At 32.1% G+C, this 17892-nt stretch overlaps 1 protein-coding gene across 1 annotated transcript in view; it reads right to left on the bottom strand.

Annotated features, from left to right (window-relative positions):
• The window catches only part of LOC129229463 (elongin-B-like), a 47971-nt gene that overhangs the window by 20555 nt on the left and 9524 nt on the right, over positions 1-17892 (bottom strand). Inside the window, exons 2-3 of the mRNA XM_054863777.1 lie at positions 15314-15457; positions 12205-12304 (exon numbers count right to left, since the gene is read on the bottom strand). Of these exons, the coding sequence (XP_054719752.1) occupies positions 12205-12304; positions 15314-15457 (244 nt within the window). The remainder of the gene's footprint in view (positions 1-12204; positions 12305-15313; positions 15458-17892) is intronic.

Below are 17892 nucleotides of genomic sequence, written 5' to 3'. Positions count from 1 at the left end.
AATCCCCAGAACGATAGGATTTGGTCTGTAGACACTCCAAGCACCTTAGAAAACATTAAACATCGCCAAAATCTGAAGTCAGGCTTAGTCTATGATAGAATCAGCACAAGCAACAAAAATTTTCTCTTTTTTTTTGTGGATGAGGATTGTAAAATGAATCAAAAAGTGTACCAGGGCATTTTAGAAGCTGTTGTACTTCTGTGGGCTTAAGTGCACTTCGGCAATGAAGACTGGACTTTTCAATCAGACTCCACACCAGTTCATATGGTCAAAAAGACAAGAGAAGTGCTAAACACATTGCTTTTAACATGATACCATCTGTAGAGTGGACGCTCTACTCACTCCCATTTATTACAGTGTATAACCTATTTTAGAGTCAAAGGTCTATCCTAAACTACACAACTCTTTAAACAAACTCTCTAGTGTGGACTCTCTAAACCAACTCCTTTAGAGGGAATAGGATTGAATAAAAGTAAAAGACTTACAGCCCTAGGCAGAAATTTTCAATAAGCAGTTGCACCTCTGTATCACTGCAAAAGGTGGCCAGTTTGAAATCAAATAAATTTATTGACTGCTAAAGGGTCATTCTGCAGTATTTGGCTTCAGAGCTTCAAAAATTTTTTTTTTTACTTTTACTGAAGTGTTATACATCATTTTAAAGTTTAGAATCTCTACATTTAAATTTTATTAAAATAATATCATTATTTTTACCCCCAAAAAACTTACTGAGCTTTTATATGGACTTGTTGAAAAGTCTGTTACGTACGGGACATTTTATTTTTAACCATAACTCAAAAAATATTTTATTTTAATTCAAAGTTCCTATAATTTATTAAACCTATAAAATAGTAGCATTAAATGAAGTAATAAGAAACATATTTAAAAAATGTTTAGTTATAAATTTTCAATATATTTTTCTTTTTGTCCCGTACGTAACAATTTTAAGCTTATTTTTAATCTTATTACCAATAATACTGATACAACAAAACAGTTTTTTGTTTTCTCTTCAACTATTGAACCAACTTCTTAATTTATTCAATTAAAATGTTCTAACTGTTAATTTAGAACCGGGAGATAATAATTAAAAGCGTGTTACGTACGGGACAAATCTGTTACGTAAGGGACAAAAAGCAGAATTTTAATTTCAAATTTGGATAAAATATAATTTTTAGATATATTTTGGAATATTGCTTCATAGATGGCAGTACCAGCTATAACCAGTGTATAAATGAACACATGTGGTTAACTAGAGCTACCATTAGTTGGAATATAGAATGCTTGAAAAATTGGAAAAGAAACTTAGGAATCATAACTGATCAGTTATTTAACTTCAAAAAGTTATATATGTATGATTATTTATTACACAATAGGTATTTAAATACATTTTGATTATATTTTTGATTTTAATATGAAGTATATTAGAATAATTATAATTTATAAAAGTTAATTATGACTCCTACTTCAAAAGAGAGAGTTAGAAAACACAGACTGAAAAGAAAAAATGATGTAGATAACTGTTTGGCTGATAAAATCAAAGAAAGGGAAAGAATTAGAAGATACAGGGAGAAGAAAAAGTCCACTATGACTAAAAAAGAATTTTATCAACAAAGGAAATATGAAACTGAAAGAAAAAGAGCACAAAGAGCTCAGAAAAAAGAAATTGAAAGAAGCAAGAGATGTCAAAATATGACTGTACATGAAGAACAACCTTTAAATTCTATGATGATGACACCACAAGTTTTAAGTAAAGCTTTAAAGCGTGTCAAAAGTGTATTACCATCAACACCAACCAAACAAATACCAATTCTTAAAAATGTTATAAAAAATTGGTCATTAGGAAAAATTAAGGTACTTTCAAAGTAAATTAACATTAAAGGTCTTGAGGGAGTTAATAAAGAGAAGGTTGTTAGGAAAAAAAGGACAGATGCACTTACCAAAAACCAAAAACAGGAAGTGATAGATTTTTACAGACAAAATTCCATAAGTAGAATCTTGCCAGGAAAAAAGAATATGTTTCTGTAAAAGACCTTGTTTCAGGCAAAAGAACCAAGTATCAAAAACGAATATTAATAATGAAACTAAAGGAAGCACATCAACTGTTTAAAGAAGAAGCCAATTTATCCATAGGGTTTAGTACATTTGCGGAACTTCGTCCTGCTGAAGTATTTCCAGTATCCCAGAGAGATCACGAAGTTTGTATGTGCATGCAAACATGAAAATGTTGAGATGCTGTTAGAAGGTCTCAATAAAATTGCCTCAATAAAATTACCAACTAATGCAGAAACTGCAGTGAAAGAAACAATATGCTGCTTCAACTTAAATGACAGCAAATCATTAAATTGTTGCAGCAGAAATTGCAAAGAATGTGGTGTGGACTCTTGGACAAGCAAGACAATAAATTGTGATAATTTGGACGAAGAAATGGATATCCAATTTTATCAATGGAAGCAAATTGAAGGAAAAATGAAAAAAAGAACTAATTGTTTGTGACTTACTCCAGGCAAAAGAAGAACTGGTTAGCCCTTTAAAACCTTTTGCCATGCATGTTTATACCGCCCAAAAGCAGCTTGCCGAATTCAAATATCTAAAAGAAAATCTTAAAGCTCAAAATATAATTATTCATGAAGACTTTGCTGAAAATTTTACTTTGAAGCAACAAGGAGAGATTATGGCAGCTCATTGGAACTCATCCCAAATGACTATATTTACGTGTATTATATACTATAAAAACAGCGAAACTCTGGAGCTGGAACATAAAAACTATGTTGTTGTTTCTGATGTCTTAAAACACACTAAGAATGCAGTATTTGCTTTCAATTATACAATAATTGAAGATATTAAACGGATCCTGACATTTAGTCATATTCATTTCTGGTCTGATGGCTGTGGGACGCAATTCAAAAACAGATATAATATGCAAAATTTAATGCTCCACATGCATTATTATGGTGTTTCAGCAGACTGGAACTTTTTTGGAACTGCACATGGAAAAGGTGCAGTGGATGGTTTAGGGGCAGTGGTAAAAAGGAACATTTGGCTCGGCATATTACGGAAGCAATATATAATAAATACAGCAATGGAATTTTTTAGAGCTGCCAAAAAGGAGACACCCCATATAAATATCAAATACATAAGTGAAGATGATATTCAAAGGTGCATTGTAAAGAATGGTTTACATGAAAAGTGGGAAATGGCCACCTCAATATCGGGAATTCACCGGATTCATTTCGCCCAACCAATTAGCTCAGACACTCTTGGCATTTGGATAAATTCTTCTTTTTCCCATGAAAAAAATCCTGATGAAGAAGTCAAAATTTTGGTTCTGGTAGAATCTAGATCAGTTTCTGTGTTAATTGAAAAGTCAGACTGGGTGTCAGTCTTATATGATGATAATTGGTGGCCAGGGGTGGTAGAAGATATAGACAACCAGTATTTGTATGTATCCTTCATGAAACCTGCGGGACACAACAAATTTTTCTGACCGTAAGTTCCAGAAAAGGATAGAATCCTTAAAAAAAATATTTTGGCAAAACTTAGCAATGCACCTAGTCCAATTAATAGCCGCGGACATTTTTCATTACCAGTAGAAGAGGTCAAAAAGATTGAACACATTATTAATGTCTTAAGACTAATATAAAAAAATGTTTCAGATCTGCAGTAATTTATACTGTGTAAATGTACTGGTTTATTCTTTAATGTTTCTTCTGTTTCAAATGTAGACTAGAATTTATTAATTTAAACAGAAAAACAATTAAAATATTCAAAAAAATTTTTTTTTTATTTAAACTAGTTAAATAATAAATTATTAAGTTCACAAGATTTATGCTCATTTTAGATAAAAATTCTTCATAGAACTGAGATCTCAATTCATATGTCCCGTACGTAACAAAAATAATTAGTTTTTATTAATTAAAGAGACATTTTTCAGAAATAACTAAAGAGGTAATTGTTAGCAGGTATATTTCTGCTTTCACTCACTATATTTATTTGTAAAAATATTTGATAAATTCAGAGCAAAGTCCAATTGACTGAAGGTACTTAAAAAAAAAATTTTTTAATGTCCCGTACGTAACAAAACTTTATTATTTTTTTTAAAAATAACAAATAGCTAAAATAAAAAGATATTTTACAGACACCTAGTTGAAGTTGTATATAATGCATAAAAAATAGTTACAAAGTACCTACTTTAAATGTTGTCAATGAAAAAACTACTATTATCTTAAACTTTTTCTGTGAAATGTCCCGTACGTAACATGTGAATACTGTGGAATGACCTTAAAGGTCAACTCTTATTATTTTTTGTGTTTTGTTAATTTATTCATTTTTAATCAAGTTACACAGAAAATTGCTTGTCCAGGTTTTTTTTCTACACCCTATACAGTCCACATAAGCTATTTAAGGGCATCAAACAGTTTGGAAAATGATAGAGCTGCGTTGAAGGTCTTCAATGCAGTCCCTTTTGGATAGCAACCAAGAGGTAGCTCAAAAAAATATTAAATATCAAAAACTGGAGGTCAACGACAAAGAGAAGGACAGCCTGGAAGGATCTCCTAAAGAGGGCCAAAGCCCACAACGGGCTGTCAAGCGCCAATTATGATGATGAATACTCAAAATTACAGATTTGACCCTTTCTAAAAACAACTTGATATTTCCAATCTTCAACTTCCACAGCATTTAAAGTATGCCAATCATACCTCTTTTAAACTGCAACGTGCTCAAGTTGTGTTAGGTGGCAATGAGGTTATTGAGAACGGTACAAATAAAAAGTGAAAGACAGTTTGGTAATTTTACGAAATTCAGCATTCGGCTGATTGCTATGGAAACACTTAACAATAAAGAAAACTGCACAAATTTGCAATGTTATGTTGTAGAGGATAAAGGTGAAGCAGGTTTAAAACAATTTTGAACTCGTGAATCTTTTGGCATTTAAAACACATTTGAATGACGCTTTAGAGGTCTTTAATAAAACAATACACCATACCTTCCCTAGGAAGAAAACTTGGAAGGGATTGAATGAATTTTGAAATGTAACTGAAAAGCAGGTTCAAAAGAATGAAACATAAGAAGGTTTAACCAAATTTTCAGTATGCGGCAAAATATGTGATTTGGTAATCTCTAATTTGAATACTTGAATGTTTTCTTAATTTTTATGCATCAAACTTCAAGCATTTTAAAAGTTAAAGATCAAAACAGTACACATTTCTTTCTTCCTCCTATCATTAAAAAGTTCTCTTTTTATGGAATTGATAACTATTATGGGCTCCTCTACTTTTGCATATTTTATTCCCAAAATGAATTTTGATTTCTCTGAAAAATGCCCTGCAGTATTTCCTCTACCGGGAAAGAATTTTTTTTAAAAAAAAGCTAGTTAGATCTCTAGTCATGTAGGTGTTTTTCAAATTGAATCAGCACAGAACTATTGATTTCAAAGCTATAAAACAACTAAAATTTGAATATGGGAGTTTCTGCTATCTCTTTGTATTCTGTAATGAAAATAAGATTTAAAGCTGGACCAAGAAGAGAAGGCGCTTGGACTGGAAGCGGAAATGGGACACTTCATTTTAAAATAGGCAGTGTGAGTGAGAGCGCACAAGCGGAGTAGGGGTTACTTGGCGAAGATGCGTTGATATTTCGCAGTTGAGAATTCACACATTTGGAGAATTGGGGAGGGGGGGGATTTTTAAAATGTTTAATTTATTTATTTAAATTTATTTGTTGATTTATTTTTAATGTAAACTATTTCATTTACTATTTTATTTTAATTTATTTAATTTTAACGTAATTTTATTTATTTAATTATTTTGTGTTTATGTGTGTGTGTTATTGGTGTAGCACGGAACGTTTCTAACAAAACAATAATAAAAATAATAATTTAAAATAAATAAATAAGTAGGGCAAAGGGGATAAGAAAAATTAGGGGGGGGGGGTCATATGGTATAGCAAAAGTTTTTAATACTCATACAGAATTCCTGGTAAAAATAGGATTGAAAATGCGCATAGTAGCACTGAAATAAGTTTTAGAAGGCTGTAAACCTGTGAGTTCTCTTTCGTGCGTGTGCACTTGCTCTCAATGTGATATAAATAAATTTCAAACACTTGAAAGCCCCCTTTGGTATGACCAAACAACAGGTTGCAGTGTGTGCAAGTGGGAGAAAAGGTTGGAGGTGCAAAAGTTTTAGTGGGGTTTCCAATATTTTCTGTGTCTAGAGCCCCGTGAAGTATTATTAATAATTTATATTATCTTCCTCGACCATATTTTTTCTTAAGTCCTTTCAACGAAGTATGATTAGATTGTGCTTTACCCAAAATGCTTAAAAAGTGCTCAATTTCCTTAAACAAAAGAATCTCCTTAATGCCATCATAGTAAGTTTGAAAAATATTTTCTGAGTAGTTTATGATTAGCAGAAGGTGGAATCTTCAAAAGACAAAGAGCCCGAAGAAGTTTCTATTCCATTCTCGAATTCTGCAACAAACCTTTTCCAGATTATGTAATGTTAGGCTTCATTTTTAGTGCAAACAGTGAAACATGGTCCCATTTTATTCTAGTTAAATTGTTGTGAATTCCCCCAACTACCGCTTTAAATCAGGTGCTTTTTAGAAGCTTAGTCCCCGTTCCCCTCATGTTATTTTTTTTAAATTAATTTCATTTATAATTAACCCCTCCACCCCCCCCCCCTCCAATCTAATGCTCAGTAAAGTGTATTGAGGAAAAATGAATAGCATTTTCAACGATTTTACAACCACCATAAATAATCCATACTGTTGGTTTTGAAGTTATTAAAAAATATACAGAAATTTGTTTTCATAACGTTGTTTCCAAAAGTTTTAAAATATAATTTAGCTTTTGCGGAAACAAGAAATGAAAAAGATGTATTTATTTTCTTTCTTTTTTTTTTTTTTTTAAACGTTTTGATACTGTTTTCAGGTCTGTCATTTGGAAGATCAGGGGGTCATTTCAACCCCTTCCCTGGATTTTAAAACACAATGTAACCATGCATTATGTTGCTTTTTTACCTATAAAAATTGAGTATATACCCTTTGCCTCCCCCCTCCCCCAACACTTCGAAATGACGAGGCTGACTGCGTTGTCACTACCTAAGCCCCAAACTTAAACCAAGCTTTTTAAACTGAAGTGAAACTTTCTTAAAATAAGAACTGTAAAGTAATGTAGTCAGGGGCATGCACCGCCACCGGAGAGGGGGGGGGCAGGGACACCTGTTGGCCTGGGATCGAGCCGAAGGAGCCTGAGATTTCTAAAATAAGGGGTGAAATTTTGTGGGGACGTACGGGTAAACAATTTAGAGGGGTCCCGTAAAAGACATTCGTGACGGGCCCGAAATTTCCATGCACGCCACTGAATGTAGTCCAACAAAATAATGTGCAATGAAACACATAATTAGCAATGATATTTAAAAACTCTTAAGTGGTAGCAAAATTTAAATTACTTATATTATTTCACAGATGCACTCATTCCATATGCAACTGCTCACTATTTATGCTAATATCTCTCTAATATACGATGGCGAAAACGTTGATTCTAAAAATTAGGGAGTGCAGAACAATCGTACAGTAGTTACGCTCTGAGCATAACAAATTTTTATGAAAAGCTCGCTGAACTGTGAAAGTTAAGATTCAGAGTAATATTACTGCTACAAATAATCTGAATAAAGTAGAACAGTCTGCTTCACTTGCATCAATTACATGATTTGCGCTGTTGTAAATTCACCAGTTTTTTTTTTTTTTTTTTCTATTTATGCAATTGCCCTCCCCCCCCTCCCCTTTAATGGGTTCTTCTTGTCACTCTGCCTCGAGGAGCTTGTCAGGTGATAAAACTAAACTGTTCTTTTCAGAACAAAATGTCTTTAAAAGGAAAAACGTTGCATTCTAAAGAAAGGAACGTTGTTAATAATGTGAGAAGATTTTTTGAAAAAGAAGCTAAGTCTGGCGAACTTTTAATTTCAATTCATAAAGTACAACATAGAATATCTGCCGCAACTGGAGTTTCAGTTCGGATAATCCAACGTATAAAAAAAGAATCGCTTTCGAATGACCTGTTGTTATCTCCTGGAAAACATCGCCCTCAACTTGTTGATCGGAAAGCGTTTTTGGATAGTTTTGACTTATGTGTTGTGAGGAGCACGATAAATGAATTTTATAAATCAAAAAAGATGCCCACAATACGATTAGTATTGCCAAATTTAAGAGCTAAAATTAATTTCCCCTGGAAGAGGGAAACGCTAAGAAAAATCTTACACAAAATTGGATTTCGATGGATAAAATGTCAGAACAGGAGAAAGGTGCTGATTGAACGACCTGACATCATTTCATGGCGATGCAGATACTTACGAGAAATAAAAAAGCATTGTCAAAATCAAAGGAATATTGTGTTTATTGATGAAACTTGGATTGACAATACTCTTTCGTTTTCCAAATGCTGGCAAGACGGTAAAATTGGAGCTACTGTCAAAGATGGAGCAGGAAGTCGATTGATAGTACTGCATGCAGGATCTAAAGAAGGGTTTATACCCAATGCAGGTTTGGTCTTCAAAGCAAGATGTGCCAAGGGTGATTACTATGGGCAAATGAATTCCGAAAATTTCGAAAAATATATTCGAGAAAATTTTTTACCAAACATCGCCCCTAACTCTGTAATAGTAATGGACAATGCTTCGTACCATACGAAGGTTGTAGACCCTGTACCATCGAAATATGCAACAAAATATGTGATGCGTCAGTATCTAGACGAACACTCAATCCCATATGACAGCAATTTGAGAAAACCGGAAATTTTTGAAATAATTCAAGCAAATGCTTCACCGACAAAAAAATATCGCATGGATGAACTTATAAAACAGCATGGACACTCGGTTCTACGACTGCCCCCTTATCATTGTGATTTGAACCCGATCGAGTTAGCCTGGGCAGCTGTCAAGCGCTTTATAAGGAATAGAAACGTTGAAGCCGAGTTAAGTCTCAAAACTCTAGAACTTACAATGCACGCAATTCAAAGTGTTTCCAGTGACGAGTGGGAAAAATACTGCAGCCACATTGAAAAATTGGAGACGAAATATTGGGACACTGACGGAATCGTAGAAAATGTAGTTGAAACTCGAAATTTCACTGTTGAATCAGAGTCAGGAACAGATACAGCTTCCGAAACAGGCTCAATGGATTGGGAATGAGACATTTTCAGCAATTTATCCTGTTAAATATTTCATGTTTTCGCAATTCCATCCACATCTTTTAAATTTTTTCGCAATAGCTTTATTGTTTTCACATCTTAGTTTGATGACCCATTCTGCTTCAGAAATTTACATTTTTTTTTCATTTCGAAAAAAGGCTTCAAAGATCCCCCCCCCCCCCTTTTTCGCATTCTTGTCATCAATTCTCAATAACAGATTTCAAGATTTAAAAAAAACACTTATACAAGTTCACGATTGAAGACCTGTGCTTATTTTCTGCTTTATTTTAAGGAGGGATTGGAAGAATTGCAATCCTCCAGAGCCCTTGTTTTTTTTTTTCCTTCACATATTATCCATTCCAGTATAAACGAGGAATTTTCTATCAATGTATCGGAAATCAACCGTTTATAAGTTGCACATGTGCTTTCTTACTAATATATCAATATTTTGTAATCTAAGTAGAACATTTTTAAGATCGGAACAATTTTCATGAATGTTTAAAAAAAAATGACTACATAAGTTTAATTGCACATTCATAAGATTGGAAGGAGTGGAACAATTGTTTTTGTAAATCACTGGAAGGGATTTAGAGAAGCACAATCTGTAGAACGAAACAGTTGATCATTGTAATTCAATGTCACAAGCTTCATACAGCAGTATCCTCTAAAATTTTTAGGAATTTACCAACAGGTGTTCTTAAAATGCATTCTTCCTATAATTTATTTTTTTTTCTTTGATATTCATAATGTTTGAATGTTGCTGATCTTGTTTAACTAATTAATGCTACCCCCCATGATTCTCGCTACCATATATTTTGTACTTCCAGTAATACTTTTTCTCTCGCCCTTTTTATTTATTCATTTGTTTTGTTCTTAAGAATTATTATTTAGTTGATTAAACATCATTATTATAACCCTTGTTTTGATTTCTTATTAAACAAAATGCAAAATAATATACGTATTAACATTCTATTTTTTATTTATAAGTATTTAATTCACATTATTTTTAAATGTGGGTGTGGAAAGGAGGGTGGGGCTCACCTTGAGACACTTTTCCTCCTTTTTTTTTCTAATTTTGTTATACATTAGTCCGTCATTGTCAAACCCACTATGCAACTTATAAAAATTTCAGGAGAAGGTTATAAGACATGTTTGTATAAAAAAAAAAACTCTTACCTGCTTAATCAGTGAAATCAAAGTACTAGTGTATTTGAAAATTAGAACGTTTTAAAATCTATGTGGGAAAATAGAGCTGTCCCAAGGTGTAACTTTTCCCAAAGGAAGCCTCTTTTTCCTACCATCCTTTTTTTATATTTTAAATATACTGACCTTCTTGGGAGGCCACTGTGTAAACTACAAACACGAACGTCTTAATCATCTTGGCATACGATTCGATTAGGCTAAAATGATAGTATTTATGTAAAATGTATTGCGAACCTTTTTTCTTCTTTTTTAAAAAAAAAAATAAGAATTAGTTTTGTTAAATGTATGATTATTTTACTGTTTGGTGAAATAAAATTAAACTACGGACGTATTTTTGAATACGAAAAGCAGTATAAAGATTAAATAAAGTACAGGTCACACGCTGGGACACCCCGAACCAAAATGTTCGGAAGGAGGAAATGAAAATTCAAATTTTACTGCATGTTAAAATACAACATGCACACATCCTACATCTGAGAAGATATAAGTATGAGAGGAAAAAACGCAATTCTCTGTACTGGTATCTTCCACTTTGCTAAATCTTTTGACAAAATGTGTCAAATAAGGACTTTTTGTGAGGCCTCAGTGAACTCCCATCGGTACCTCTCTGTTCACAGGCTTATAATTTCCTGTTTAATTCATGCAAACATAAACTGTTTTCTGTTACATTATATATTTACTCAGAATCATTAAAATATAATGCCACAAAATTCCTGTTAATTTTAGTTTTTAAGGTATTATGACGCCAAACAAAATTTACTATAAAAAGTACTGAAATACACCAGATACAATTTACCTCATGGTAATTTAAAAATAACGAGAATACTTAAAGTTTGATTATTTGTTATCAGAAAAAAAAGTTCGAAATGCTGTGTTAAGATTGCTTTTTCAAAAGTTTAATCTGCATGCTAAGGATCAAAAAGGGGAAATCATTATTACAATGCTCAAATATAAATTTTCCTACATTTAGTACTTGGTAACACTAAATTTAATTACTAAGCACACAGTAAAAACACATAATCAATCGTTCGATTACAAGTTAATTTACAAACTGCATAAAAATTCACAATCGACAAACTCCGTTTTTTTCGGAAAAAATGAGCGAGAGAAGAAAGGCGATAAGAAGCCAAAGTAAGTAATTCTGATTTTCAGTCATTTGCTATCTACGCCAAATCGCCGTAATCGACTCGTCCAGCCACTACAGTTCAGATTACCTGGAATACATATATAATATGTTTTTGAGACATAAAAATAAATTATCTGCAATGTTATTCTTTTACTTAACATAAGTTCGTTCCTTTACTAAATGTAAGTTTGTTCTTTTATTAAATATAGGTTCTTTCAGGAATTCATTTGAATGTTCAAATCACAAAAATATTTTTCAATCACGCCTGTTAAAATTTTTAATCTAAATTGACTCTAAAATATAAAGCTGACTTTTTGAGCAGATTTTTTTTTTGGAAAATCCCCCTAAACTCTTTTTTACATTTACATAAAAAGAATTCCATGTATTCAACCGCAAAAAGAGTTCAGAGGTTTGATCTAACAGAAAAAAATCAAAGGAAATAATTAAAATACTAAATTGTAATTCGGGAAGTTTTGACAAAAGATTATTGCCCGAAGATTTAATATAAAGGTTTATCAAACCTAAAATTAGTATATGGCAGCTTTAACTTTTTAAACTAAACAATGACAACATTGCCTTCAATGGCTTTGAGGCACTTCTTAATTAAAATTAAAGCATTTTATAAGTCCATTTAATTTGATTATATTCCAATGAGGGAAAAATATAAATTTATTTAAAACAAAAAAAATCATACCACTGTCCTTGTATGCCAGTCCTACTTGAGCAGGTGCTTGGGCTTTAGCTGTAGAGCAATTTAAACCATATTCACCCAATGTTTTATGTCCTTCCATAACCTTAAAAACAAAAATGCTTTTCATATACTGTACAAAATATTTCACTGCCTGACGGCAAGTAAGAACATATTAATGCTGATGTTTAACATTTAGTGAACATAGCCCGTCTGCCAAAAATAATGAAGCTACAATTACTTTTTCACAAAATGTCCACACAGTACTATAACTCTATATTACTTGTTGATAAACTTCTATTGCCATAAAAAAAATATAATAAAAGAAATACACTATCTGCCAACTGTTATGCGCAGGGCTCGAAAAAATCCAATATTTTAATATATATCTGATATTTTCAATTAGCACAAACTCAAGTGTACACTTAAAATTAAGGTTTCTTTCATTATTTATATCTAACTTTTCATTTAACATCTTAATCAATTTTAATGGAGTTAATTTAGCATTAGTTGTTTTACTAATTTTTCTTCTATTAGCTAGTTTTACACAGAAACATGATTATTTAAAAATAATAAGTACACATCAGTTGATGCACAGGAACAGGAAATAATAAAATTGTCAATTTAGGTGAAAATCACAGAGTAACGTAAACGAAATTCACCAAATACTACATTAAACAATCATTACTTTGATTTTACTTCAGAAATGATTTATTTTTACTTTTATTTATTTTAAATTATTAGTAATACATTTTATGTGTAACTTTAGGATGTTAAAAGAAAGAGACAATTATATTTCAAAAAAAAAAAGAAATCAGCTTTAAATTAGCATTAAAAGATATCTAAAAAATGTTTTTTAATTCTAAAGACTATTTCTATAAGCTTGATTTGCACTAAAACGTATGAAATAAATAAGTATATTTAGTTTATTGATTAAAACACTTAAGTTGCGATTGATCTAAATACAGGGTTCGTACTCAATTTCAAAAATAAAATGAAGGAGTGAAATAAGATATGGAAGGAGTACTAATGGCTGCCCTTAAATGATGTCACTTTTTTTCAACATATTTGACACCCTTCCTCCCTTTATCACATATTTTATAAACATATTGTAATAATGACTTTGTGATCTCACTTTTTGTTACCTTTTCCCTTGTCACAATTTCATGAACCTATCTCCATCTCGAGGCATGACATCACTTGTGGATGACCCCTTTTTACAATGTCATAACTGCAATATACTAAACAACTGTTTTCTTTAACACAATCACTAAATATAGTAGTCACAACCAGTAAATATAGTCTACATTCATTGCCGTCTATATGCAAAATTTTAGAGGGGGGGGGGGGGCTCAGATGTTTTCTCCGTGGTTTAGCAGGATATTATACCAATGGAAACCGATTTGAATACAGATTCGAGTTATTAAAATTTGACATTTTTAACAACTTATGCATTAATTTTTGGAGAAGAAATGTTTTTACATTTTGCAAAGAAAAAAGTACTAAAAGCAAGGAAGTTCTTATTTCTAGAGGGGAGGGCTTGAGCTCCCCCAAATGGGCACCCATGTCTACTTACATCTGGTAGATCAACCGGTGAGGCTCATAGAACAACATCTGAAGCAACCAGTTAACCGGTAGCTCTCAAGAACGCTGTGGTTAGCAACCGGTTACTCACCGGTCGACCGGTGAGGTTCGTCAAGTGCAAGCTAAGATTGCCTTCGGGTTGCCAAACACAGGTTAGTTTTGCCAGGGATGCCGTGCTTAAAAAAATTATTGCCTCATTGGCGAGAAAAATATTTCAATTTTATGCAAAAAATCTGATCTCGCCAAATGGGGGGGGGGGGGGGTATTACATCTGTATCAAAAACGGTATGGACTTTTATTTCAATCTAAATGTATTGTGCATAAAGTTTTTTTTTTTTTTTTTTTTTTTTTTCAGTATTGCTGGTTTGTATGCTTGAATTAACAAGCAATTTTGTTCAAGTATGGTAAAAAAAGAAAGCTTTTTAAAACGCCCATAAATATATGCTTGCTTTAGTTTAGCCTTGAAACTGATTTGATAAATTGATTGACAATTCCTTTTTTCATTGTTTATGGCACCAATCAAAAAATTGGAAGTAGTTTAAATTTATAATTACTATTATTTTTCATCGTTTCTGGCAACAATTGAAAACCAGAAACAAAACGCAGGATTATGACAGATCATGTAAGCTAAGAATTCGCCACAAATTATTAGTATTAAAAATCTGGTGTGGAACATACATTAACTCCTTTTACATATATTAAATAATCAACGTTTTTTTAATCATTCAAAAGAATGGGTGCATGTACTCATGATTGACCTTAGAAGCCACACTCTTAAATACATAGGTTTTAAGACAGTTTCCTACATGTGCATATGGAAAACGTAGAGTATTGTACTTTTAGACAAAATGTTACTGAAAAGTGATGCATTTATTAGCATTTGAGATCTAAAATTGCATAAAATTGCACGAGATGCATATAAAGAACAAAACTACAATACTAGAGTGAGCAAGAAAAAATCTCGTTTGTCGCAAACAGAAACAAAAGTGTTTTACGGAGATTCATTTTCTAGGATCGACATGACTCAATGGATTACTTGATGAATATCTCCAAAAATGCTAAATTGAAAATATTTGAAAATTGTTTTTGTCCCTCCAAAATTTGTCACTAACTTGCCAAGTCAAAGTCGATGACAAAAACTTAGCCATATAGCCAAGCCGTCGCCAAATTATAACATCACTTAAGTCTGCATTAAAATTAACACCAACTTGACTCAAAAAAGGTGTGAAATAACCTTTTTGGAACACCTGAATGGAACCAAAAGAGGAAGAACACAATTCAACCCCACTCCGAGTCCATGTGCAGTTACATATGCAGGTTTAACCTGGTTGAGTAAAATTAGTATTTATTCTTGGGTGGAGTAAAATGGAAATTTAGGTTGAACTTCGGAGGAACATTTTAGGAGATTAGATTTACGATGTCGAAAGAAGTAAAAATGTTAACCTAATTTTCTGTATTTCACAAAACATGGTTTTTTTTGCTTTCCTTATGAGCACAATTGTTTTAAATTAAAAATGAAACAAAATTCTACCTGGTCATCTTTGTATAATAGTTGATTCTCAGGAGGAACCTTAGTTATACCTTCTACCATTTTCTTTAGTTCATGAACAGTAGTATTTTCTTTTGCGTCTAGAAAAATTGTAGTTTTTTTTCGTCTTACCATGATAAATACATCCTACAAAGAAAAAACATTGAACAATTTAATTACAAACTATGAAACAATTTTTCTGGTAGCAAAGAAAAAAAAATATGGCAACATTTTTTTCGGACCAAGAACGTGGGGTAAGTTGGTCCACTTTTGTGGGGCAAATTGTACTGGACCAATCTATTTTTTAGTAATTTTAAAACTTTTTTCCTCTTAAATCTCAATAATTATAACCTGACACATATTATGATATATATCCGATATTTATTTTGAAAATATCATAATATTTTGAAATTTTCAATATTTATTTTTTCAACTACAGTATTTTCAATATAAAAAGTACATTAATCATAGTAATATTGTTCATTTATTATTAAAAATATCCAGAAAGTTTTGTACTATATTTTTGTGATGTATTAATACATCAATAATATAACTAAGTAATACAATATTCCTTTTTTACTTGTATTTTGTATCCATAAAATTATTAGCAATGTAACAATTTTAATTCATATTAAAAGTGCCTAATTCAAAGTTAAACATTGCTCAGTAAAGAAGAAAATATTTTATGACTGCATTGACTAATGCATATTATTTGTTTCTGATGACTCATATAACTGTGTAAACGTATTTAACAGAAAGGAAAATGAGTAAAACAGCTAATGCTAAATTTGCTGAAAATTGATAGAAATGCAAAACAAAATATTAGATTAATAATTTAAGGCTGCTCTTCAGTGGGGAAGAAAAACGATCTCGCTTGAAAATGGGCCTTTTCTTTAAACGAAAGCAGTGTACATCAGTGAAATGATTGACATTTCAACAACCAATAGAACGAACGGTGACCGATGAAAGTGTAGATCATGTGACCTGTCACATTTTGCAGGGGAACAGACCGGACGCTCCCCCTGCTGTGCAAGTCAAGGGAGGTATAGCTGTCGGCGAAATGAAACCGCAGCTTTTTACAGACCCTTCCAAGAAAATTCTCGTTCTTTTCCTCTTGAGTCTTGACTACATAGGTAAAAGAAAAATAACTCAATGTAAAAGGCGCGGAATTTTACATTGTCGCGCATTTTGCAATCCTACTTGTGAAATTAATTTATTTGTATTCGCGCTAAAATTAATTTTGAAATGAAGATTTTTCCCCCCATTAATACAGTTTCAGATCTCATCTAGGAAAAATTAACGAATGAATGAATATTTGCAATAAATAAATTCATAAATTCGTTTTATTTTTAGAAAAATGTTCGTTATTGAAAATTGATGATTTTAAAAAAGGAAGGAAAAAAAAAAGATAGCCTGCATGACCACACTGAATTTTAACGAAATGAACTCTAAATTCTAACCAAAAAATTTTCTTTAAAAATGGATGATCCTACTTAATATATTTGAAAAATCAAGTGCCGAATAAAAGTGGGGACTAAAAATACCAGTTATCGGTAGGCGAAATTGTTTCGCTTCCGCTGCCTGTTTGCCACTCTCCCCAACCCCATCCGAGTTGTCAGAAAACATTCTTCTTAAAAATGAAACTAGATCCTCTTTGCATAGTTAATACTTGATTGTACAATTAACATTAATGCCACTAATTAGTTACATTAACCTTTATTTGAACTGATAATATTTATATTTTAATGGTAAATTAAATGCTACTTTGTTGGTTAGTTACCTGTTTTACAAATGGAGCGGCGACTACAAAAAATGTGGCTACTATAATTGCCTTTACTCACCACTGGTGACCAGAAAATTCCCCCAATCTTTATCTTTGAATCCTTTTCTTTTTGAAAAAATATTTATTTATTTATCTAATTACTATATGCAGATGAGAAGGCTACGATAGCATTTCTCAAGGGGTTGTTATGGTGAAAGTTCTTTCAAATTGAGCATAACGGCAAAGTCGCGGACGGCAACGGAGAAGTATTTCCTGAATTTGAAAAACTAAAGATTTTTCTGTGATCTTTGTTTGTATGCAGGGGTGCTCACCCTGCTCCAAACTCAAAGGCACAAATCACCCCTTCACACACTCTCAAGGTTTCTAAACTATCTTACGCTGAAATTTTGGAATAAAGCTAAACCTAGCACTTTTAGAGTCTCAAATTCCCAGTTACTAAATTCGGCAAAATACATGAGGTATTACATACACTATATGACTAAAAGTATTGGGACACTTTCAAAAATTCACAATTTTACGGATTTCTTGAGAAATAAAAGACCAATTGCTCTCTGCTCTGTAATTTTTTTCACATGAAAAGTATACTCCAGACGTCAAATCCAATAACAATAAGGCTGCTATTCATTTAGGGGACCAGCAACAAAATATACGTTCTTATCATGAATCACTCTGTAACGATGGCAGGAAAGTGTTGCCAGTTTGCGAACGACCCCTTACCATTCGTCGCATATCCTAGAATCATAGAAATTCGGCTCATTAGATCGCTGATAACTTTTTAAATTTTAAAGAAATTGCGGTG

This window comes from Uloborus diversus, chromosome 9, assembly GCF_026930045.1.
Source record: "Uloborus diversus isolate 005 chromosome 9, Udiv.v.3.1, whole genome shotgun sequence".
NCBI classification, from domain to species: domain Eukaryota; kingdom Metazoa; phylum Arthropoda; class Arachnida; order Araneae; family Uloboridae; genus Uloborus; species Uloborus diversus.
This window is presented reverse-complemented; position numbering and strand designations above follow the sequence as displayed.